The sequence below is a fragment of the Ammodytes marinus genome (assembly GCF_949987685.1).
Source record: "Ammodytes marinus genome assembly, chromosome: 12".
Taxonomy (NCBI): domain Eukaryota; kingdom Metazoa; phylum Chordata; class Actinopteri; order Uranoscopiformes; family Ammodytidae; genus Ammodytes; species Ammodytes marinus.
This window is the reverse complement of record NC_137216.1, coordinates 3,113,318-3,137,416: the sequence shown is the minus strand read 5'-3', so window position 1 is coordinate 3,137,416 and position 24,099 is coordinate 3,113,318. Positions and strand designations below refer to the sequence as shown.

Here is a 24,099-nt window from a genome sequence, read left to right as displayed (position 1 = left end):
GGCTTACCTCATGAAGATGCGCAGACAATGTTGTTTTTTCAGCTTGTATTATGTTTGGATTGACAGAAACACAAATGACCCAGACATATCGCCCATCCAGCAATGACACTTAAGAGCTTTTGGATGAGTTGAGAGCTCATACTGTATGTACTCAAGTCAAACCTGTTTTATTTGCCAAGGCTTCGATATGTTTTTGTTCTTCTAATGTCCTGCCATATTCTCTTCATTTCATCAGAACTCGTTGTTTTACCCACAGCGTTTCTTTCCTCACAGATACTCTCCCATATCGTGTTTCTTTGAGTAATATTAATATTAATTGGCTGTAGCTCAACAGTGCGTGTGATTTCCTCTTCCAATAGCAACTCTAATTCCATGCCAATACATTTATTTCTGCGCTTGCTGTCACTGTCATTTAGATCTACTTCCTCTAACATGTTTGCACCCGTTGTCATTTGTGCATTTACTCTTAGTTGTTCACATGCAGAACACCCACAAAACAAAAGACGCAGAATGCTCATGCAGTTTAGCACTCTTTATTTCAGATCTTAGTAGATCAACCCCTGTGTGTTTGTTTCAGTCAACTAGTTCTCTTAACAGACAGATGGATGAATATTTTTTTCATTAGGCTCTGATATCTTGACTGGTATTACAAATTGCAGAAGTGTGTCAACACAAGTAGCAAACAAAACCAAAATCCTTTGTGAGTCAGAGATATTAAAAATGTGTCCTATGTATAGGCTCGTAGGGCTACAGCGCAGTGCACTGCACTCACACATAGTGAGAACTATCTTCTATATGTTTTATTTTCATGGTTAAATATGAAATACATCCATATGAGTTCCTAGGCATACTGTAGCAACCAAAGCACACCCGGTAACATGCTGTTACTCACAGTTGCATGCTGATCCACTGAAGAAGGGGGAATAGTAGCCCACAGGGAGAAACCAGGTGTTTTTAAAAAAATGTGGAATAAGTATCAAAAGGACAGTCTGAACGCAATTATTCAAACATGCGTATAACTGCAGTGTGATGCTTTCTGTTTCAACAAGATGGGCCTTGATCACACTTCAGATTGGAATGACCTATTTATCTATTTATTGAGCAGTAGCCTTTGAGTAGGAGCTCTGCAAATGAAGTACAGTATAACAATGTGCATCATAATGGCAAATTCTAGGAAAGCTAAACATTAAAATAACTAAAATGATCATTACTTATTATTATTACATTACATTGCAGGAGATAACTTGTCATTGTCTGTTGGAGCCAGCGACATGCTAATCCACCTGCTCATTATTTCTTAAATATGCCCAATCCCACTGTTTACTAGCCCAGTCTGAAAGGGATCCAGTTAAGAGCTTCCCATTATAAACTGACACCTTAATCAGATCAGACAGTGAACAAGCCTGGACTCAACAAGACACTAGAAGAACCTTTTTTACATCCTTGCATGTGGAGTAAAGGGGGCAGTGAATACACAAGCAAACAGCATAAGATCAGTCCTATGAATCATTCATTGTTTACCAGTGCAGGGATTAATGTTTTAGGAGTGGGGAGGCCATTCCACCAATGTCTTCTGAAACTTTTTTCATACAACGCTTCCTTTTGATAATTTGTTGACATGCCCCCCGCTGTTGTGTAGAGAAAAAGAAGTGACCCCAGCATTTGCTGAAGGTCAGGCAGCATCTAATAAAGGCCCCAAAGTCTTGCCGCATTGATTTCTTTTACCCATTGCCATGGCTGGAATACAGAGATGTTGCAGCGTTGCCATGAGTAAGGGCCCCGGGTACGAGCTGGCGTTTCCCAGAGCCAGATATTTCCTCAGATTCTGAACACAATTACTCCTCTCTCTCTCTCTCTCTCTCTCTCTCTCTCTCTCTCTCTCTCTCTCTCTCTCTCTTAGTACATCGTTATTTTTCTCTCTGTTCTAACACAGCTTGGTGTATGTTAGCATACGCTTAGTGATTTTGAAGAATTTATAATTTTGAAAAAAAAAATGTTCTACTAGGATTTAGGAGGAAGCGTGTAAGACCCATTTGCACATATAACTGTGTGGGCATGCGTCCAGAGGTGCTGTGACATTCTCAAATCGTTCATCAGCCAGCAAGAGTCACGCTAGCCTCTCTACTCGTCAAATTCTGATCGGACTTGACGTGGATGGCATTTAAGCCTAAATACCACATGGCATGTGTCACTTCTCCAGCTACGCTTGTAATAAAGATTCATTATGCAAGGTGTGAGGCATCGTTGGGATGCATCGCACTACTTAGCATCTTCTGGCAGATTAAAGATATGAAGATTAAGGAAGAGACTGCATTATGCTGTTGTTATACTTAATAACCTGCTTAGATTGGTTTACGGCCCTATCCTCATCCATAATGCATATAACCCGCAGCTGGCCAGGACGCTAGGTCTGCTCTGACAGTGTGAGAGGGTTTAAATGACTAATCTATGTGCGTGTACATGGATGGAGATTGGTTTCTTGTGTGTGTGTGTGTGTGTGTGTGTGTGTAGGTGTGTGTGTGTGTGTGTGTGTGTGTGTGTGTGTGTGTGTGTGTGTGTGTGTGTGTGTGAGAGAGAGACAGAAAGCTCTCCAAGAGTATTTGAATTTGTGTGCCCTCCAGGAACTTTTAAAACATTTATATGTGATGTTAAAAAACCTGTATACGGTTTGATTTATGTTTCCCAATCCATGCATATTTGAGCGGAATATTCCACCGACCCTCATATACTCAGGCTGTTATAAATCTCCAGTCTGCCATCAGGGTTTTCACGCAGTTATTTTGTTAGAATTTTTTTTGATTTGCTGTTTCTCTCTCCGCCCATCCGGTCTACACTTGGCCTGAGGGAATGAAAATGTATTTTGGATTTACACATCTGTAGGTGGAAAGCATAACAGTAGTAATGGCTATACTAAACTATTAGAAGTCAAGTATTGCTTGCTCATGACATGGCATTGTGGTCCATGGGGCTTTATTAAATGAAATATTCTATATTTTTGTCTTTAACAAAATGGTGATTTAAAAAATATATATATACTGTATAGGGGAGAACGGGGTAATCTGAGCCACTTTTTACATTTGCTCCCCTCTAAGCAAGCTAAAATGATTTATCACTCAAATGTACACATATCCCATTAATTCAGGATGTTTCCTAGAAATGGGCATTAGCAGAATTTTTTCAAGACAAAGGGCAGTGATAATATGATTGTTTTAAAAAAAGTCATGTGGCTCACTTTACCCCAGCTGTGGGGTAAACTGATAGCCTGGAAATCCAGACCCTGATATCTTGAACGATAGAGGGTCTGGCGACGATCAATAGTAATTTCCAACTCAAGGGGCGGCTCCTACTCGTGCATTTCAAATGCCACTGCACACAGTTGGATAGCACTACAACCAACCAGAGCGATGCACAAGGCGACGTAAGCCCCTTTCGTTTAGCGAACAGCTGTTAAACTGTTAAATTAAACGTTTGCCGTTGTCGGTCGGCAAAATAGAACATTCCACTTACTTGCTAATGAAAGATTTGAGTGCCGTCTTCCAAATCGTTAAGGGTCGAGGCCAAAGCAGTCTCAAACTTACACAACATATCCGCAGCCATCTCTGATGTTTACTATCACGGCTTCGACGTCGCATGCACGTCACTGTCGTCATCCGGTTACGTCCTCCCCAGAGTACCATATAAGGGGCTCTGGCGCGCCCGCCAGATTTCTGGCTTTCTTGTTAAGCTTCAACGGAGCGTGTCCAGACCAACACGCGCAGCAAATTTAATTTGCCAGCGCCTAGTGGCAGGTCTGGGAATGCCAGGCTAGTAAACTGAGCCAGACCAGGAAAATCAAGGGGGTAAAGTGAACCAGCTGGGGGTAAACCACTTTCCACTCTGAAACTACCATAACAACACATATTGTAACAGTAAGAATCCTGAAAGCTAGCCACACATTCCAGAACTAATGTCGGACTAGTAAAAGAATGATGGGGTTTGGTCAATTAAGCAAAGCTAATTTTCTAAACACTTGAAAGTAACTCTGAACAAAATCAAATACAACATATTATAATTCAAAAGGTTTTAATAAGATTCAAATGAAAGATAGAACCAGTTAGATTAGAACACAGTCCGGGGGTCAGAAAACAGGACCCTTAGAGCCAGCTTGTGTCTGGGGGTTAATACATAGGAAAATCAGAACCAGCGAGAACAGCCTGGGACTCAGAACACAGGAGAAGACCCAACTGGATTATAACATCAGCCTGTCATACTCTACAACTAGGCCTACTCTACATTCCAGCCCTGACGGTTACAGGGAAAGATGAGAAGGTGCTCTTTCCGTGTGGTTGCCCCAGGTCATCTTCCTGGTGTATTTCCTTGGCATGATGGCTTTTCTACAATGTGTATGACATGTAATATTACATTAAAATATGTTTAAGACTAAACTTAACTTCAACTAAACTTAGCCTCATGGTGGGGGAAAGTGAGACAGTGGTTCACTTTCCCCCACAGCATTTGGCTCACTTTCCCCCACCACCACAATTTGAGAAAAAACTACCTCTCTTAGCATTTCAGGCTAATCTTCAGTTATCAGCATCACATGGTTTCATATGTTGGTAGTTCATCAACACGTATGATAGAAGTTTTTCTACGTGAATACATTTGCTTTGGCACAACAGTTGATTAAGTTGACAGCAAGAAAATTTACTTTTACATGCAAAATACCTATTTTGGTGAAAAAAACATGCTTACCACAGCACCATGAGGTCCACTCTTTCAGGGCCAAGGGGAAATGAGATGGGCTTGAAAACGTATATCTCACATGACCAACAATGTTTTCCGTTGCCTAGATACAGGGGGTGGCTCACATTACCCGATGCCTCAGATTCCCCTATATATATATATATATATATATATATATATATATATATATATATATATATATATAGCTATATAGTTGTTAGCTTAGCTATGCACCAGGACTGGAAACAGAGATAAAACAGTTAAATAACAACTTTAGTCAGTGTTAGCGTTTGTCTAGCAAAATACCTTCTCATCCGACAGAATAATAAACGTGGATTCTAACAGTATCCAGATTAAAGGGAATTTCTCCAGATTAAATGTACACTGCGTATACCAAGCAACATGTTGCAATTCCCCTTGAATGCCAGGAAAGCTTGTTTATCTGAGAAGCTGCAGACTGTAACACCTCAACAACAACAACAACAACTCTATCCATTCAAAATGGACCAAATAAGAAGCAACTTGTATATTGCATTTTCCCCTTAATTGCCTCTCATGTGAGATGTAACACAGTTTTATGGATTACTCTGAGATGATTTTAATAATACCTTCATAACAACATTACAAATAAAATGTGCCTAGAATGTGCAAAGGAATAAAACGATTTTTTATGCAAGCGAAGCCTCTACTCTCTTAAATACAGGCACATTAGAAATAAGGAGTAGTTAAGCTGTGAATTCCCCTGTGGACCATACATATGAACATCCATAAAACAAGTTTGAGTATTCTCTAGTGATCCGCTTAACAGCATGCACGAGCTAATAGAAAACCCCACAAAACAACTTCAAGCCCCTGGGGGGAATCCGGTCAAGACCAAGTAGCCCATACACAATCACCTTGGAATAACAGTAAAACTAACTTGATTTTTTAACAGAACCAATGCAAATGAACACATACACACAAACACAAATACACACACACACACACACACACACACACATTTTACCAATGAATACACATATTTATATATTTGACAAGATCACCGGCGAACGTACAAAATGCCAATAAGTCATTTACCACATTACCACAATGTTCTTGCCTGGGGACCACTGTTGAATATACCTACTTCTTTCCAAATGTTTTATGTCTGTAGCTTCACTGGATTTTTATTTATACATATATTTTTGTGTGTGTGCGCTTATGTGCTTTTGTGCGTGTGTTTTTTTATTCTAACATGAAAATGTCTTTGGGTGTGGTTTCCATATATAAGCCTTCACAGGTTTCTGGCGCACCCTCACATGTACTTTGTTTTAGCACTATGTATTTTCTTATATGTGTATGTGAAATAAACTAAACTAAACTAAACTGGATCCTAAAGGCAAACATAAAAAATGTATTTAAAAAAGAATTGTCGCAGGTGAAATACATAACAACCTTTACCAGCAGCTGCAGAGAGAGAGAGAGAGAGAGAGAGAGAGAGAGAGAGGGGGGGAGAGAGAGAGAGAGAGAGAGAGAGAGAGAGAGAGAGAGGGGGGGGGGGGGAGAGAGAGAGAGAGGTCATGTTTCCCCTTTTGAAAAAAGGGATATTTTTGTCTAATGATGTGCAGTAAACTTTTGCGATCATGTTTTATGTTTGTCAAGCACTGTTTTTTCATCTATTTTCCCACACTGGGTCGTTGGATGACCTTGAGCACCCTAAATACAACTCAAGTCTAATGGACTATCACTACCCAGACAAGTTCACGCCCGGCTTTATGCAGAGTCGAGCAAGTTGGATGAGCTGCAAAATAGCTTCTTAAAAATACGCAAGCTCCTTCTCAACCTGCAACTGTTAGATAGGCCTGACTGAGGAGTATTCTCACATCTGCTTTTTTTCAGCTGTGCAACATAGCTGACATTTAATTCAGCACTTTGAGCATGCACTGCACTGCTGCCTTTGTAACGCAGGTTTTTATTTTTTTTGAATAAGGCCCGTGGCTTACGACTTATCCACTGTAACACATTGTGAACTGTGTGTCTGATGCAGTTCTGGGGGATTGTAAAAAACCTACGTGGTTTCGTAGCTTACCTTTTTGTAATATAATATTGTTTAGAAAGGTAAATGAAGACCTAAGCTTTCATGTAATTCAGAGTTTAATAGGACTAAGCACATAGGCAAGTTGATGCTACATTGCAAAATGTAGGATGAAGAGATGTGTTGCGCCATCTACGTAAGTGCTCATGATGTTGCAGTATAGTGGATGGTTTAGTAATTAGGTCATCACTCTTCAATTTATAAATAATAATAATACATTTTATTTAAAGGCGCCTTTCATGACTCTCAAGGACACTGTACAATCAGATAAATGTACAGTACAATCAATTGAATTAAGAACAGTTCAAATAAAGTGGGTAATGGATGAATGTGATATGGTGAAATGGGAAGGGAAGATCAGAAGGGGTATGCACATTTGAATTCAAATCACTCTACAATTTATACCTCCATGTGGAATAAATAATACATTTTAAAAATAAATAACTTATAATGTATTCTACAAGCAATGCTGGCTGGTCTTCCTTGAACAGGTTTGCAAACAGTCTTCCCTTCCTGTCTGCCTGTCCCTGTCCCTAAATAACTCTGTGTTCCTCTGGAAATCTGGCGCGTTCCGAAGGCTCAATGGGTTTAATGAGCCACAATGTTGCCACCAGTGGCTGTTGGGTGTCAGGAGAGAGGATCATGATAATGTGCCCGACTGAGTGCCACTGTGCTATTCCCACTGTTATGGTAATGGCCCAGTATTTTTTTTTTAATATATATTTTTTCCTAGACGCTGAAGGCTGCGGCTGCTGCTGCCTTTTTTCTTCTTATTTGCTATTCCTGTCATCTGATGTTTGTATACAATTATCTACAGAAATACATTCCGCTTGTATAATCCTGAACCTTTTTAGGCCTCTAATGCAAATACAGCGGTATAAAGATGAGGACCAAAAGAACAGCAGAGCAGCAGTTGTGTTGGTGTCTTGGCCATCTCCCCCACCTACACACACACACACACACACCTACACACACACCTACACACACAGACACACACACACACACACACACACACACACACACACACACACACACACACACACACACACACACACACACACACACACACACACACACACACACACACACACAGCAGCAGTGACGGTTCACCCTGTGTCAAGGAGAGGCTGCTTGGAGAAGCAGAAGGGAAAGATGAATTGACATAAGAGGTCATTTGGTTGCCTGAAATCTGGCCCCCTTAGCTTTCAAGGGGAAGTGGCATGAAAGGAAGGTAGAACATCAATACGTAAACGGAGCCGCTCCGGGGTTCAGGGTCACTTTCTTTCATGGCTTCCATCACTAGCTGAGAAAATGGCTCTTCTGTCACCAAGCCCTCTGCTTTTCAATAGCCATCAATTCAGCTCTAAAGGCATATGAATGTCCCTTTGAAGACTCCAGCAAACTGAGTAGCACACCTCTGCCAACCCCGAGCCCAGCATGGCTTTTCTGATGTCTTGCCATTTTCTGTTTTTGAGTGGATATCTCATAGCCTGGAAATCCAGACCCTGATAACTTGAACGATAGAGGGTCTGGCCACGATCAATAGTAATTTCCAACTCAAGGGGCGGCTCCTACTCGTGCATTTCAAATGCCATTGCACGCAGTTGGATAGCACTACAACCAATCAGAGCGATGCACAAGGTGACGTAAGCCCCGTTCGTTTAGCGAACAGCTGTTAAACTGTTAAATTAAACGTTTGCCGTGGTCGGTCTGCAAAACAGAACATTCCACTTACTTGCTAATGAAATATTTGAGTGCCATCTTACAAATCGTAATGGGTCGAGGCCAAAGCAGTCTCAAACTCGCACAGGTGCAGCAAATTTAATTTGCCAGCGCATAGTGGCAGGTCTGGGAATGCCAGGCTAGATATCTCAATAATGTGGTTGAAATATTTAGCTCCCTATACAGTTCATGTATTATGTTCTACAGATGTGTTTAGATTGGACTTTTCTTTTCTGACTGAAGTCAAATGTGAAATAATTAATTGTGGGTAATAATACATGTACACACTTTAAGTGAGGGCCTGGGCTGTATTCATATTCATTGAGAAACCATATACATTGAATTTAACAGTATTTTTCGTGAAGGGCACCATATTGTGTGGCTTGATGATCGTTCATAGAAGCATACTCGACTGCAGCCAAGTATCTTGGCTCAGCATAAAAATAGTCTCTGCTATCACCAAGTTAACAGCGTTCTGAGAAATATCTGGCAAGATGTCTTTTTAATGTTGGTGCTGTTCCACTGTGTAGAGGCAAAATATTGATCATGAACCTTTTCCTCTAGCACTTGGCTACCTTTCCATACCCCTCCCCCTACTCAACACGACATGCATTTAGATGTTTCCCCTTTTTAAAGGTTCAATAGCTTTGGTGTGCAATTCCTTAGGAACGTCCTCTTTTAAAACCTGACACAAAAAAAGTCTTTGCATATTTCAAAAGAAGACCTTGATTTAAATGGTATAAGATTCCAGATATATTGCATCAGTGGGAATAGGCAGAGGTAGAATGGATGAGATGTTTGACCTTTTCAGATTTGTCCCTGGGTGGAGAATTTGCTGGAGGGTGCCGGGGGCAGGGAGCAGCGGTGCGTTGAATTATCACTAGCCCTGTTCAAACGCTGCAGACCTGATCTCCCCCACTTGCTCCACTCCCACCACTAATGGCTTAAAAACACTCTGGGAAAAAAAGATGGAGATAGAGTGGGAGGGAGGGAGAGAGGGAGTTAGGAGACTGTATGATTGTCTGTGTGTGTGGTAAAGGCTCAGAAACACAGTACTGTTTTTACACTGCGCAGAGTGAGGATAAGTTGCACATTGTGGGTCACATTGTGGTGTCAAATCCTTAGCAAAAGCTTGTGTCGTTCTGCAGAAATGATGGAGTTGGGCCTTTGACAGCTACCGGCAGGAAGCATGTGTCAACACTTTGACGGATGCTTGCTCTATTGAAAAGCTATGATGACTTTTTAGTTGACTGGGCTTTCACTGAATTTTCCCCCAGTCCCACCATCAAAATGAAAGCACAACAGGGAGGTGAAGAGAAAAAAAGAGAAGATAAGAGCAAACTTGCCAAACTGCTTTGTTATAGTTTGCCATGGCGGCGAAGGACATCATGTCTTTGTTAGGGGAGAGCAGCTGTCAAAATCACAATGCCTGGGCGTACAGCGTCTGTGTCTGCCGCTTTTGGTAGCATTTTAATGTTGTCTGGGAGAGAGGGAAAAAAATCCTACCTTCTCCTTTTCTGACTGAATTGTGATTCGCAAAACATACATTGCCCGGCCAAAAAAAACATGGATTTTACTAAGCAAATAAGCAAGAGATATTAAGAGTGATTAATATGTTTCAGTTGGCAACATGTTATTTCACTCTAACTGATGCAGTGAATAGCTTCTTATTTCTTGGTGAAACTATTGGCCTTCATAAAACAAAGAAAAACTACTCAGGAGAAGATGATGACTACAATCATGTTAAGAACTGTCCAACACATTATTAAAACCTGATAGATAGTGGTGAACTCTCATCTTTGAGGAAGAAATGGAAAAAATCTTTAATGATCGTGACAGGAGATCACTTAAATTTGCAGGAATCAAAGTTTGAAATATCGACAGTAGAACTCCTGGCTATGTTTAATAGTGAAAGTAAGAGCATGTCCACAAACACAATGTGAAGAGAACATACGGGAAGTGAAATATGATATGTAGCCTTAAGAAAACCACTTGTCAATGGGGTTTATCAGGACAAAATGCTTCAATTTGCCAGGGAGCATACAGATTGGACTTTGGAACAATGGAAAATGGTTGTGTGGTCTGATGAGACCAGATTGACCCTGTTCCAGAGTGATGGGTGCATCAGGGTAAGAAGAGAGGTGGATGAAGTGATGCTCCCATCATGCCTAGTGCCTACTGTACAAGCCTGTGTGGCAGTGTACAGTAGGATCTGGGGTTGCTTCAGTTGGTCAGGTCTAGGTTCTAAGCAACCTTATGTGCCAAATAAAGCTTATCAAAATGTGTTTGGGTGAATATGTGCCGTAACCAAAGCTAAATATTGTCCAGCATGTATATGAGTCTGTGAATTTTTTTTGAACCGGGCAGTGTATGAATAGGACAAACAGCACTCAATTGATTGTAAACCTTTTAAAAAACATACATACAATATAGAGCCGTAGCCTCTTAATAAAACATTATCTCGGTTTCATTCAGCTACATGCCACCATTGATCATATAATGACTATGACAATAGTTCACCAGGTCCATTCACGCCATTCATTTACGGTGCAAAAGCTGGTCCAATCAAAGACACTTCCTCTTTCCTCACACTCACTCGTTCAAGTGTAAGCTAAATGCATTTTATGGTGAGACCATCTGTAGTCCTGCCCATTACCATCTCCTTACAATACATATTTTCTCTCTCTTTATCCACCCTTTCTTCACGCCATCCAGACACCATGTTGTGTGACGTAGGGGAGTTCCATTGTCATGACCAGCGGACCTGCATCTCTGAGGCCTGGCTCTGTGACGGAGAGCCCGACTGCCCCGACGACTCGGATGAAACCCACACAACTTGTAAGTGACTCATTCCATACATTCATAACTCACTAATTCATTCATTCATTCAATCTTTATCTAATCTCTTGAGAGCAAGCTGTAATATGCTTAGGTTAATAAACATACATCACACAATTTAAAAATGTAAGTTGAGCAAAACACTTGTACAAAAAAGCACAGGAGCAATAATATCGTAAGAAACATAGGACCATTGATAACTTTATTAATTTGAGTAATCTTAAATTATTTTTCAAGTGTGTAAATAACCATGTGTCACTACTGTTGTCTGAATTGGCCATCAGACGTCAGAGCTCTCGTCGGGCAAATACATGAGCCTCCATCAATGGTTATTGTCTTGTTCCAATGCACAAGACATCTTTCGGTCAGTCTGTTTTCTCTGCAAAGGGGGCAAAACTGTGGAACCTCTTGCCCACTAGTCTAAAACTAGAGACTAATAGCAACACTTTTAACTCATTATATTGCTGCTCTGTACTCTATTGTATTCTACATTTTTACTCTTTTAATTATCAGTTTTCTATCAGTATTTGATCTTGTTTCTGTTTTGTTTAGTTTATTTTGTTGTTTTTAAAAAGCCTCCTGTGGACAGGTGTTGTAAACTAGCATTTATGCTAACACACTGTAAACGATGCATCTGGTTCGTCCAATGACATTGTCATGTCCATGTCCAAATAAAATCTACTAAACTAAACTAAACTAAATTCCAATAGACTGGAGATATAAGATGGAAGATTGCCAATAATGGCTTTGTATGTGAAAAGTTGCCAGAGAAAGTTACGTCTCTCCGAGTGCCAAATTGTCATGTGGAATTATGCCACAGTGGCTCATTTGTCATTGGCTGCTGTCACCTTTAATAGCATGAGGATTCCTGTTAACATGCATCAAGCGATGTTCCACCAAGAAGGCATCTTTTTTAGAATCAAATACTTCCCCTGTAGGGTTGAAAGTGGTCAGATATTTGCGGTTTCCTCAGTCCCAAAGACCATCTGCTGTGGTCATTCTGAAGACATGAAGCTCACTCACATCTTGTTTGTAGCCTCCTTGGAAGCAGGAAACAAACACAAGCAGTGCGGTGTGTCTAAGTACCCTTCCATCCTTTGAATCCAGGTGGACAGCAGGATTGGTGTGCTGGTTCCAAACGTTTCTACAGACATTTTATTTATTTACAAGTTACATTTTCTCTTTATAAAAACTGTCCACATGGTAGGTAACTATAACTGACATTAATTCAGGTTGACCATTGCCGTTGTTTGCTACAACCTACATCCATCCATCAATGTTTCAGGGGATATGCTTTTTGAACAAAATGTTTAACATGTCAAGACCTCTGTGCCTTTGTTGGTGTCATCCACACACTAAGAAATCAAGATACAGTAATGGTCCTAAAAGGGTACACATGCTTTGTCCCCCCAGTGGTACCTTAGTAGGGTACAAGACTGTACCTTAAACATTGGTACATATTTGTACCTTCTTGATGTAGGGGAGAACGGGGTAATTTGTCACACGGGTTGGTTGTCACAATTGTTATATCTCGGAACCAGAAGGCGCTGTCTGTGAAATTTTGGTGTGTAAATATCTAGAATTGGGATCAGAGGTCACCTACATAGTCTTCCTTGGAGTTAGACTGCTGAATTTGAGACTGTTTGTGTTTTTCATGTCAAATTGAAAATATTTAGCTCCTCAGTATTTTTCTTCTAGGCTTTTACACAATGGGTTCATAACAAAACAGTTGTTACCCATAAAAAGTGTGAAGGGTAAACTATAGTTTAGATTGTGGTTAGCAAGCTAATTAGTTGTCAGATGGTAGTTGGACTTGATGCTAGCAAGAAATTCAAGTTGGGGTTGGTCGTCACATTTTTGGGGGGGTTGGTTGTCACATGTTATCCAAAGGCTACAGCCAGAAAAGGAACCCAATAATGAAAGAAATTGTCAAGCTGTATCCTCACTGACACCCCAGAGAAGGAAAGAATAGAGCAGGAAAAGGCAGCTAGCATGCAAAAGAAAAAAGGGGAACAAAATCAAAACAACCCAGTGCATCCCAAACTAGACCAGTTGCCAAGGCTACAGTACGTTATGTAGGCCTATTTGTCAACTTGACAATGCAATTAAATGTTCAAATTTAGTTCTACTTTCTTTCCTTCTTTTTATGATTATTCCCATTAAGATAACATTGTGACAAACAACCCCATAGTGTGTGACAACCGACCCCTTGATGGGGTTGGTTGTCACAATGTGTAAGGGTGTCTTTGATGATTAATTTCTTCTTTATTACAATAAGAAGTGAGGGGTACACATTTCAAGCCAACACCTTAAGCTTCAATTTAATGTAGGAATGACTATTGAAAGATGTTTTGGTGATGAGCAATTCTCACTAGAGTAAAAAGTGTGCCTACTTACCCCGTTCTCCCCTACCTCTAAAAGAACATTTCTGTACCTGTGTGACACAATTCTACAAGTTCTCTGCATTTCATCTGAAGTAAAGCAGGAATCGCCTCACTGTCTTTGTTTGGACAATTACATCTGTAAGCTCCGGTAAATCAGACAACAGATTAAAGAAGTTAGTCTATTATAATCAAAAGTGTACTGCTTTACTTCAGATGAAATGCAGAAAACTTGCAGAATTCATATTTTCAAGGGGGCGCCCTTAGCTCAGTTGGTAGGGCGTCCCCCCCGGGCCGGGCCCAGCAGCAGACCCGGGTTTGATTCCCGTCCGCGGTCGTTCTCTGCATGTCACTGCCCCATTTCACCTCTGTCTCTCTGCACTATCAATAAAAGCATAAAAATGCCCAAAAAATATCTTAAGAAAAAAAAAATCATATTTTCCCTGTACTTAACAATGGGTACATTTTTGTCACAGGGGTACATAAATGTTCTTAGATGTACAGACAAGAAGGTATAAATATGTACCAATGTTTACAGTGTTGTACCCTGCTAAGGTACCACTGGGGGAGACAAAACATTTGTACCCTTTTAGGACCATTCCTGTACCTTTTCTTAGTGTGAAGGTGCTGAGGTTAGCTGCTCTTGTCCAAATACATTGCAGGCTGCAGCTGACCTGGTAACTCTATTGGGTGCAAGTGTAAATTATTTCATGGTTTGGACCTGTGAGCAACTGGAGTGTTGTGTGAGGTGCTGCCTCACCTCATGTCCAATATGTACTGACCGGGCTCATACTTAAAACCAACACTTCTAGCAATTGGAATATGGTGTTACCGTGGATTAGCTGACAGACCAACACTACATTATACCAATTATTTTTCCGATACTTTTCCATATCTTTATATAATTTTGATAATGAAACAAACAGACAAACATACAGAACAACTCCCATATTATTTTTAGGAGATACCAACTACATGAATCATCATTTGCCGTGGAGACATGGAATTAGGTTGTTGCAGTGATAGATATTATTTACAGATATGGTCTTCTATTCTTGTATATGCAAGATTTTAACACCTCTAAATAGACAGAAGAATCAGTCTTGTTTTAAGTGCACGCTGCTTGTGCTGTTTTGTACTGCGACTTTTCAAGAGATCTGTTATTCATCCTGCAAATCACTTATTTTGACAACTACTCACTTCTGAGCGCAGGACAGGGTAAACTAAACACAACTAATCATTTCGGAAACAAAGCAGGGGATTGCCAGCGTGGGTTGGAAATGGGGTCTATATATTATTGGGAGTGCTGTATTATTCAATGTTTTGATATGCTGCGAGGAATATTATTGGCAGTTGAAATTGCAGTCATATACTGTAAACCTTCACTTGTCCTTCACATCAGGATAGGTTGTTGCATGCACGTTGCATCTTGGGTAATACTATTTACACCCTCCTGGGACATCGGTTTCCTTTAATGGATAAAACAGAGCCCTAATTCCCCGTATTATGAGCTGAATTAGTTTTTATAAATCATGTTGAGGCTGTCAGCGTCATGCAGTCTTTCAAAGCCAAAAAAGACAACAAAACCACATTATTAGAATTCATTCCAGCTTCCTCATCAGTGTGAGTTATTAGGTATAATTAGGACTTTATAGTTTTGACGATGGCATCTGTGCATAAATTGACCACAGTGCACAATAATTATTGATGCCCTAAGCGTGCAAGAGAGGTCATATACCGTACTAAGTAGGCTGCGTCTGGTAGACCATTCTTGTTGAAGAAAAATGATGAAGGCTTCACTGCTGATCTCAAAAACCATATAAGCATGTCCACAGCTGCTTGCTTGCTTTCTGGTGTATACATGGGAGTGGTGGCTTGTTGAGGGTGTTTCCAGGCTGCAGCGTATGAGGCTGAGAAAGAGCAACACAACCCTGTGACCCTAGATAGGAGTTGGTGGGAATAGAAAATCGATACGCTTTCCTCAAGATGGAAAAAGCAAACATGTATATCGTGCATGATACTGCTTCATCTTTTCCCTAGCATTCTTTGTTTACAAAGTAAGTCGTAGGTTTTGGTCAAGGCTTTGTGTATCACTCCACCTTTAATATCTTGTAATACCTTTTCCTGTACGCCTCGTTCTTTTTTCAGTAATTATTCCATTATTTTTGTGCTAGATTTTCTTTCCCCATGAAATACTGTCTGAGTTTTAAGAGGGGCAAATGCTCTCCACTGATTCTACTAAGGAACATCAGTTTAGTCAGAGTTCTGCCAAGCCTGTGAACACAGTTATATACTGTATTTTTGTTTCTGAGAGAGAGATGTGTATATATATATATATTTGTCCTTTCTTAAAAGAGAGCCTGCGTTACAGACTGGACATATGGGCGTTTAAAGACCTAGGCATTTACAATGCAGCAAGAGTCTAATGAAAGGCACCATGTTGCAAAACGAGAAGTGTACATTTGGGACTGGCTGTCAGGATATCTCAGCCTTTGCTTCATTGTTTTAAACCATTCTTTCTAACACAAGTTTCTAAAGCAAGTCAAATAACACAATTGCTGGTTTACTCCAGCTTGGCTGAACAAACGCTAAAGAATGTTATAGAATATAATAAGCAGAAAGGAATATTGGTAGATATTGATTTATTTTTACTTATCATTATACTCACTGTGACCCCGTCAACCCCCGTATTGTCAACTATGATCTTTCAATCTCTTTTTGTGAGACCTGTTTAAAATGAACAATGACATATGATATGGGGCCAAGGCCTTTAATCTGCAGAAGTCAATTCATTATCACTACTACCATTTCATTTACAATGACTTCAAAAAGACCTTGCATATTCATTGAAGGAATTTAACACAGCTCATTATCACAGATTATGCATTGATAGAAAGGGGTGTTAGATCAGCTTTGCCCTGCAAACAGCAGGATTGGGGTGTTGTCTGCCTCTTTAAATGACAACAAGGGGCGGGCAATAACCTGTGAAACAAAATATCCCTTTATTTAGGGTGCTATTTACTGAGCTAAGCCAAAGAGGATTTTAAAGAAAAAGCTGTCAGTACTTTGTTTTCACTGTGAATAGGGGAATTATACAGTGGAATGTATTATCTTCAAAAAAAGACAAGGTTATACATTACACTCCTGTCATCTGTGAAAATGTAAAAATGTTGGTGCCACTGAAGGCCTCCCTCCTCTGCTCCGGCTCAGTCAGGGGAGATGTAATCACTGCATCTTGTGGGCCTGTGGGGAGAAGGAGGAGGAGGAAGGGGAAGGGAAGGGAAGGGAAGGGAAGGGAAGGGAAGGGAAGGGAAGGTGGCCTTGGATTGCAATACCTAGAGACTAGAAGGTGGCACCGGTTTATCCGCTCTGCCGCTGGCATCACGGGACTGGACAGCTGACGACTGTTATTCAGGGGACCTATGGTGCCTTCAGGAATGGCTAAAGAAAAGCCAAGCAAATTGTCTAGTTCTCCCTTCTCTGTGCGGTTCAAGCTAATGCATTCTGTGCAGTATAAGAGTCAACCCTTTGGTGTGTTTTTTATGGAGGCCACACACAGCATCTTGTGTGGTGACAGTTTAAGTAGAAAGATTGAGAATTTGCCTTGAGAAGCATAATTACATTCTTAGTCTTACAAGGACGTGTAAATGTCAAGGCTTGTCTGGGGACATGTACAGATCTGCTTGTTTGCTGTGCATTTGAGATAACGGGGGTAGCCATAAATCACTTTCTGTAAATATATTTTTCTGGTATAATTTTATATTTAAAAAAAACTCTTGGCGCTAATGGCTGTCCGCATGCAGCTCTGTGAGTGTGTGTTTTTGTGTGTGTGTGTGTGTGTGTGTGTGTGTGTGTGTGTGTGTGTGTGTGTGTGTGTGTGCGTGCATGTGTGTGCGTGTGTGTGTATTGATGCTACACGCTTGCAAACACTGTCTTAGAACTTAAATCCTGCAGGAAAGGATTTCATGGCCCCTTGGCTCGCCTCAGTAGTGCTGCCATGAGGGGCTTTGTGAATGTGGTGGACGTGGGGACCAGTGAATCCTTTTGATTAAATTGTCACTCCCAGAGGAACAGACAATAAAAGGGGTCAGCAGCTCGCTTCAAAAACACATGGTCACAGCAGCCGTGTTTCATGGATGGAGCTCGCCGCGACCCAATCAACACCAATGTTGATCCCGCTGTCCTTAAAGCACAGGGGAGGAGGACTGTTCAAAGACCAGCTCTCTCTTGGGTGCTTTATGCTTATTCCCCTTTGGTGGACAGGGGAGGGCACGTCTCTGCATGCCTTCCTCTCTAAAGTCCTTTAGATTCTATATAGTGCACTCATCAGTATCACACAGAGAACTTGAAAACAAGCAGTGTGATGATACAACAGAGATGCAGTGTGTGGTTATGCTGCAAAGTATGTTTAGGTGACTTGTGTAGGTGATGCCACTCGAATAACAATGGCATCCAATGGCAATGTGTATGTGACGTATACAGAGGAGTAATATTATGGGCAGTATTTATTAGATTATTTTATTTTACCATACTCGACCAAAAACCTTTTCTAATTGTGAAGTGTACTGTAATTCATGGATGTTAGACTCACTTTGCCATGTAAACATTTGATAGAAGCTGACAAAGCCCCTCTGGAAATAAGTATACTGTATAATGTTTGATCCATCTGTCTGATAATGAAGCAGCGGTTACTATAGTGTATTTTGGGCTGCCTATCAACATCCTTCAGGGTATTTTAGCTGGCAAGTCCCATATTGAAATAAATGTATCACAAATGTGTCTGGTCCCTATGAGAATTGGCACCAGTAGAGTCGAGGTTTAGGAGCTAATGTAGCGTAGCACCTTGCTATTGAGCTGAAGGACGGGGCCTTTTGCATTATGTAACGTTGATTTTCCCTTCCTCTACATCTGACATTTTTCTGACTCAACATAAAAAATAAAAAAAAACATGCCATTATTTCAAACAGCATTTTGACCATGACGCAACAGTTCTACATATTGCAAGAATTATTCACTGAATGCCTATACCAGACAACCCAATCTGCACTGATTGCCTACCAGAGAACTGAATCTGCATGACTCTGCCTCTATGTCGCTGTCATCTGTTAAGCTGATCTGCCCGAGTTATTGGAACGCTCACAGGTTACGTTTCTCTACAACATTTAATGTGACTGTGAGTGCTGGTGCTTGGGAAGTTAATTGGACATCCTGTGTATGACGCTTTGGATGGGACCATGCAGACACAACAAAATAAATATGTTGTAGAGTTGTGTCACGGCAGTTCTCTGCCCGAACGTTCTATTAAAATGTAACTGTTAATATTAGTTTGATACGGCCACGCCCACACAGTCCTGTCAAATGGACTAGACGGTAAAAAGCAGTTTTCTTTAAACTATGTTTTATGATATGTATGAACATTTGTGTTCAGTCAGATTTTTGTAAAATCTTATTGAGACTCATTTAATATCATATATTGATTATTACTATTTTAGACCAGGTTTCCAGAGCACAAACATACATTATCTCCCTGCTTCTGAAACAGGCTACAAAGCATTTCACTGTTAACTCAGAGCACAGTGACACATACTTACCACCACACCCAATTAGAATAATAACAGAGGATGAGTGTTCATCTCACAGTGATGCAGTAGCCAGGGCTTGACTCTCAATGAGCGTGTCAGTGACATTGGCCTTTATTTATTTATTTATTAATCATAAGTAATGGGTAGTCCAATAGATAGTGAAATGAATGAGCTAATGCCTTCTCTTATAGCCACTCTATAAACATGGTCATAGTCCAATGATTATTTCAAGGGAGCTGGGTTAGTGCCAGAGGATATTTAGAGAAAAATACATGTCCTCCCACTCTCTGTGTATTCTACTATAACCATGGTGCTCATTAAAGATGCCTTCAAGCCAAAACATACTTATTAACTCGCTTGTGATCCATTCCTTCACGCTATAGGCTGGCACACCAATTTGGGCCTGAAACTCACTACATAGTGTAAATAAAGAAGAAAGCCAAAGGTCGAGGCTTTTCACTTAGACGAGAATACTATTTTGGATCTATCATATATTGGATCCATCAAATCCCGCTAAAGGGTTTTTTACTGGGAGTTTTTTCTCAGCCGAGCTAAGGGTCTAAGGGCAGGGTATCATACTGTATGGAATGTAAAGCCCACTGAGGCAAATGTCTATTGGTGATATTGGGCTGTACAAATAAAACTGATTTTGATTTGATCAAAGGCCAAGGGATATAGGAACCCCTTGGTTTGAGTTGAAGGGCATATCGTTTATGTGCAGTGTCATCCACTTCAGAAATTCAACCCATACATTCAAGTGCTCTATATTCTGCTGTGATCACACATGTGGCCACATTTTGACTGTAGCAACATAACAAAACAACCAAACCAAGACAGTTTGCAGATGTTGCTCCCAAATTGTTTGTAATTACTGTAGATATATAGAATAAAGAAATAATAGAACTTGTATTTGAAATAAATGAATTTAGCCTTGCCACTAATATCCACTCAAACAAGAAAGTACTGCAATTTATTATTGAATGACATGTTGTACATACTTATTATTGTGAAGTGTTTTCTCAATGGGCACCTGTATCCAGTTATGATTAAGATTGTATTATGTTGAGGCACAATATCTACGCAGTAGTTCAAAGAGATAAAGTTAGTGAATATCTTTTGAAACATAGTGGAACATTTAGCAGAGCCAGATATTTCTCCCAGACCACAGCAGAGCCTATACTAACACTCCAAATGACTGGTCATGTCTCTACATATCTGTAAATAGGGAATGATATGCTATCATGTTTGCCATCACCGCTTCATAGGATTATAACGTGTAGATACCAATGTGTGTTGTTACTAGTTACCCATTCTGGAAGAACAGAATTTCATGTAACTTTTTTTCAAACTTTTAGAGAGTCTTTTAACTTTTTCTCTCTGTGCTGCTCCAAAGGGTTGTCTGTGAAAGACACAAACGGTCTAAACAACATTGTTAAAGTTCTGCTCCAAGTTCACTGGAGTCCAACAGAAAGACCTCAGCTCTCTGTGGAAGAAACAAGTCTTCCAGAAAGCTGAAGAAAACAATAACTCAACCCACCATGTACTTTCTAGTCAAGTCTTAGTTCTGCAGACAGGCTGGCGGAGTTATGTTCCTGCACTGGAAAACAAATCGTTACACAAATGATGTTATTCCTTCAGCTATCACCCTACTGAATGCAACCCATTGATCTGTGCACTTGTAGTCACTGGCATGTTCTTTGATTTCTGTGGTTAGTTAGGTATTTATTTATTTTATTGATTGTATTTATTATACTAATTGAAGGCACTTCATTTAGTTCATTGCCAGTGAATGCAGTGGATTGTGTGGGTGAGAATTTGGCTGGAGCAGGCAGAGAGGAGCTGTGGCTATAGCATGGCAAACAGCGGTGTAGATATGGCTAGAAGGCAGTCAAGTGGGTTGATAGGAAGACAGACAGGCAGGCTGGAAACTAACGCATTAGTCAAGGATTTAAACAGACACGAGGAATAGCTCTCGCTATAGAGGCTGGAGACCTAAGCTACTACTCTAGTAAAAACAACAATGTGGCGATGTGTGGGAGAAGAGCCAGAGTTGATACATACTGCAGTGTGAGCTGTTAGTGGGCAGCTGTGCAGGTGAACAGGTAGCAGGTGAGTGGGAGGCGGCGCAGGAACAACACACACACACACACACACACACACACAAGCAAGAGACACAAAGGAAGACAGAAGGTACAGATGGAAAGGGAAACACAAGGGAGATCACTGGAGGCCATGGCACATCAGTTTACAGCACCAAATCTGGTGTGTAGATAGTTTATTTGCAAGGGCAAAGAAAATTGTTGTGAACTCAACGTAACAACAATATGGTGTGGTGATTGTGATAAGGAATAATCACTTCCCTCAAACCTATACATCAGAACCGCATTGCATCATGGACATTATTTGAAGTTTATTTTTTGTAATTTTTTACTTTATTAGACAGATTTGGAGAGACAGAGCTGAAATGGGGCAAAGAGGGGAAGACATGCAGAGAACCGTCCATGGGTCGGTTCTCTTCATGTCTTTGAACCGGGTCTGCTGCGATGAGGACTGATTCTCTATGGGGGACTCTCTATCCACTACATCATGTAGGGACATCATTTACATGACATAATCAGTATTGTGTATTAACTTTCGTTGACAAAAGGAATGTCAGCATGAAAAACAACACTGAATATATTATTTTCCTAATGAGATCATTCTTTCTGGTGAATATTGGTTTTAGCGCTCTAACAACAATATACTGTATTTATTATTCATTTGAAGCTGGCCCCTGAACAATTAGACTGGAACATTTACATAATGGTCGGTCACAAAAGTATCTCTATTGACTAATTATGTCGCTTTTCTACCAAATAATGATAAATTGGCATTTTTGTTTGCAGCTTTGCAGCACGATCCCATGGCTGCTCATCCCTCACTGGGTTCTCATCTATTGATTCCTTACCAAACAGTGGAGTCTGGATGTCACGAATGCCAACACCCGGCTTCACTCTGTTGCCCAGTAGCAACATTTTACCTCTCTTTCAAATAAATTTGATTGAATACTTTGCATAATTTACAGCAAATAATGAGCTACGCTACGCAGGAAATTAGGTGTCGAAGGGGCTCTGTGCAAATTACGTTTGTGATTTGTCTCTCACTTACTGCACCAGTGCATATAACATGTAGCACATAATATTGATTTGCATTTCTGAGGTGGTCCATTTTTGAGTGAAACCATGTATTATGCAGGAACAAATCAATCATTTTTAAATGTTAATGCAACAGAGTATGGGGCTAAAGTTGAATGTTTGGCATCAGGACAAGGAGACTGACAGCTCATTTATTTTAAATGAGTAGAATACACTCCATATATGTAGACATTCTGATTAAATACACATCCAACACATTAGGCAAATCAGACATGTATCAGTATTCAACCATTGGTAGAACTGTCTTGTCTCATATATTGAAGATGCATTGACACAAATAAAATGAATGAATTCGATACATCTCTGCCTTTGCCAGATGTCATATGGGTATGGTGTATTGGCATTCCATGTCCATATTCATTTGGTTACTGTTTGCTCAAATAAAATACAGTATATACAATAAAAAGTAATAATGGCGAGAGAATCGGTTTAGACATAAAGACTAGAATCAGCATGTGACATATTGCCATGTGGAGGCCTATTTGTTTGGTTTTTGGAAAGAACCTACTATCATGGTACTATCGTAACAGTTTTGCCTGGAGAGAAATGCTTACTCTTAAGACTATAAAGTTGTTGGCTTCTTTTCACTTTTTTAATTTGTTTTGTTGAACAGAAAACTTGTTTGCACAGTAACGCTTGCCTGAATGTCACATACTGTAGTTACACTTGTAATGTTTAATTAACTTTTTTTCTTGTTGTAATTTTTATATTATGAAATGTGCTAATTACCTCGCATGAACATATATCAGTAATGCTAAAGTATGTTATTTGGTCATTGTGTGTGTGGGGTTGCCAAGGGCTTGTTTGCTGTGTTGCTATTAGTTGGATATGAGGGTGAATTGTTCTTCTCAATATTGTGGCAGAGGTCATTGATGGGAGCTTGAGACGGTGAGAGAAGAGGAGTGCACCTCAACCCTTAGAGTTGTTTTATTAATATGGTGTGTCTTTGGTTCTGGCGCTTGCTAGCCTCTGGTATTCATTCAGGAATAATCTGGATTTGGAAGGGTGTGTGACGTAAACCCTGCAGCTTCACTGTGTGCATTCACAGGTGCTAGGCTACAGTGGATGGCCAGTAAATGCCTTCAAATGGTGGAATGGATTCTTAACCCACAATTATGTTTTCTTATTTCTATGCATGATAAATACAGATGGTTTTTAGTTTGGATCTTGTTGAAAGGGACCTGAGTAACAAAATACAAATGTAATGTAAGAAGTCTTAAAGCTATAGATGCGGTTATTTAAGGGTGATTGAGGCTGTTCCTTGATTAACAGTAGAAAGCAATATGTAGAACAAATGCAATTAAGAAACACAGAGATCCTGTAAACACAGAGCAACAAAGAACATATTAAAAGCCAAACGTTGAAATGTTTCTATTATTAATCTGACCTCAGACCAGGACAGTGTGTGTTATTTTTTGGTGCAGAGCTCAAAGCCCAAACAAGCAAGAGCTGAGGATCTTGCTGCAGTAAAGGCCTGGCAGAGCATCACTAAACGCTGGCTTATGTGTATCCACAAACATCCAAAGGCACACACATTTTCCCATCAAGGAGTTGTCCAGCTCATAATGTGCCACTGGCTGTATCTC

At 40.3% G+C, this 24,099-nt stretch overlaps 1 protein-coding gene across 1 annotated transcript in view; it reads left to right on the top strand.

The window, feature by feature from the left end:
• lrp1bb (low density lipoprotein receptor-related protein 1Bb) overlaps positions 1-24,099 on the top strand; it is a gene marked incomplete at both ends in the record, with an annotated part of 302,818 nt that overhangs the window by 68,973 nt on the left and 209,746 nt on the right. Inside the window, one exon of the mRNA XM_080038312.1 lies at positions 11,234-11,356. Coding sequence (XP_079894438.1) covers positions 11,234-11,356 — 123 coding nt within the window. The remainder of the gene's footprint in view (positions 1-11,233; positions 11,357-24,099) is intronic.